The sequence below is a fragment of the Arachis ipaensis genome, chromosome B07, assembly GCF_000816755.2.
Source record: "Arachis ipaensis cultivar K30076 chromosome B07, Araip1.1, whole genome shotgun sequence".
Lineage (NCBI taxonomy): Eukaryota > Viridiplantae > Streptophyta > Magnoliopsida > Fabales > Fabaceae > Arachis > Arachis ipaensis.
Window position 1 is genome coordinate 125,457,765 of NC_029791.2, and position 1,789 is coordinate 125,459,553.

The 1,789-nt window shown below is 31.7% G+C and overlaps 1 protein-coding gene across 1 annotated transcript; it reads right to left on the minus strand.

Moving 5' to 3' along the window:
- On the minus strand, nucleotides 433–1,268 carry LOC107606347. The gene has a single exon (XM_016308402.2). It carries the CDS (start codon nucleotides 1,109–1,111, stop codon nucleotides 707–709), a length of 405 nt encoding a protein of 134 aa, XP_016163888.1. The 5' UTR covers nucleotides 1,112–1,268; the 3' UTR covers nucleotides 433–706.

The following is a 1,789-nucleotide window of genomic DNA, read 5'->3' on the forward strand; positions in this document are numbered from 1 at the left end:
AATATTTTTTAATGGTCAAAAATAAAAATGTCTGCGGCACAAAAGGTTAAGAGACTATTTAATTAAAAACAAAAATTAAGAACTTTGGAATACACGTACATTCTATGACGAAGCAAATCACAAGATCTAAGTCATTTTCATCAACAATTTTGATCCAGCACGAAGCTTTAATAATAATCTCATGAACATGGATGAAACTGAACCAATATTTAATACTTGGCGGTGTGATAGAATAACACTCGAGATAACTGAATGTTAAATCTCCATTTTGAACCCAGAATCCGGATCCACAACCTACTACAAATACGAGATTTTATAAGTTCACTATAATCAATTGAACTCAGTGAACGAAATTGCAAAGCATAACTAGCTGAACAAAAATCTAGCATAAGAAATTGACAATGTTGCACAAAACAAAAACAAGAGAAGAGATGCATTAAATTTAAATGAAGCTCAATATAATTTATCTCATTACACATTAATAACCATATTCATGGTTTTTTTTTTCTCCCTTATATATATTAGAAGCCAACGAAGACTACTTATAAAATTCCTTTCAAGATCTCAAAAAAAAAAACATAAGCTTTGAACGCATCATCATAATATAATTTGGTGAACCCCATATACAACATGACCACTTACCAATTAATTAAGAAAATTAAGGGAGACATTGATTTTGTTCAAGGCCTCATCATAAGAGTGTTCATCAGTAGTCTTGTTCGACCACTCCATTATTATTATTACTATTCTTATTCTTCTTCCCTTTGCCGGTTCTTCTCCTGCTGGCGGTGCCGACAGCGGAGACACCATCATGGCGAATGTTTCCATCGTTGAACATCAAGGGCAAGTCGTTTGCATCTTCTCCATCATCTTCTTCATCGGTGGCTATGCGAATGCAAGAGCAGCGGTTTAAGGATGCAAAGAAAGCCATGGTGACACCGTTGATGAACCACATGGCTACGCCATCAAGCTTTCCTCCTCCTCCGCAACCAGAAGAAGAAGAAGAGGACGATGATGATGAGATGTCTCTGACAACCCTTGATTCATCAGCAGTGTTTGATGATCGGAGACTGAAGAATCCGCTGCAGCTTGAAGAGGTTGTGGCAGCCATGGATCGATGTTTGATATGATATGCGGTGTTTGATATGATATGCTGCTATAGTAGTAGTAGCAAGCATCCACGTTCACCTAAAAATGAAAGAGAAAAGAGTGATAATAAGAGCTTATTAAGAAGCTTCAGATTTAGTTGTGATAATGGACTATTATATTCTTAATTCTCTATATATCATGGTTTACTTAATTATTCAGAAACAATAATCTTATGGACTATTCCACGGTTTCGCTCCGTATACTAAAATCAGCCACCAAAATCAAATTGTAAAATCATAAACCACTAATATAAATATAAATATATATTAAAAATAAATTAAATAATATATATTTAATTTTGTATGTGTATATAATATTTTTGAATTAGAATACCATCCTACAACGTAGCGTACCTTATACTCTGTTGTTGTGGTTGTATATCTGACGATATATAATTTACAGTTTTACACGCTAGATATACAGCTCTTTTTCAATCTATCTATATCATAAATCCGATGTATATGGTTGATGAGTAATGCAATCTTTTGCCACTGAATTTCTAGAGTTTGAAAAATCAATCATGTTAACTATAAATTAAAAATTAATAATTAAATTAATTAATTATATAAAATATATATTAAAAATAAATCAAATAATATATATTTATATATAAATATATAATAATTAATTTTTAATGTAT

What these genes read in the sequence shown, in the direction of transcription:
- LOC107606347 (XM_016308402.2), bottom strand. Translation starts at nt 1,111, where the DNA reads ATGGCTGCCACAACCTCTTCAAGCTGCAGCGGATTCTTCAGTCTCCGA.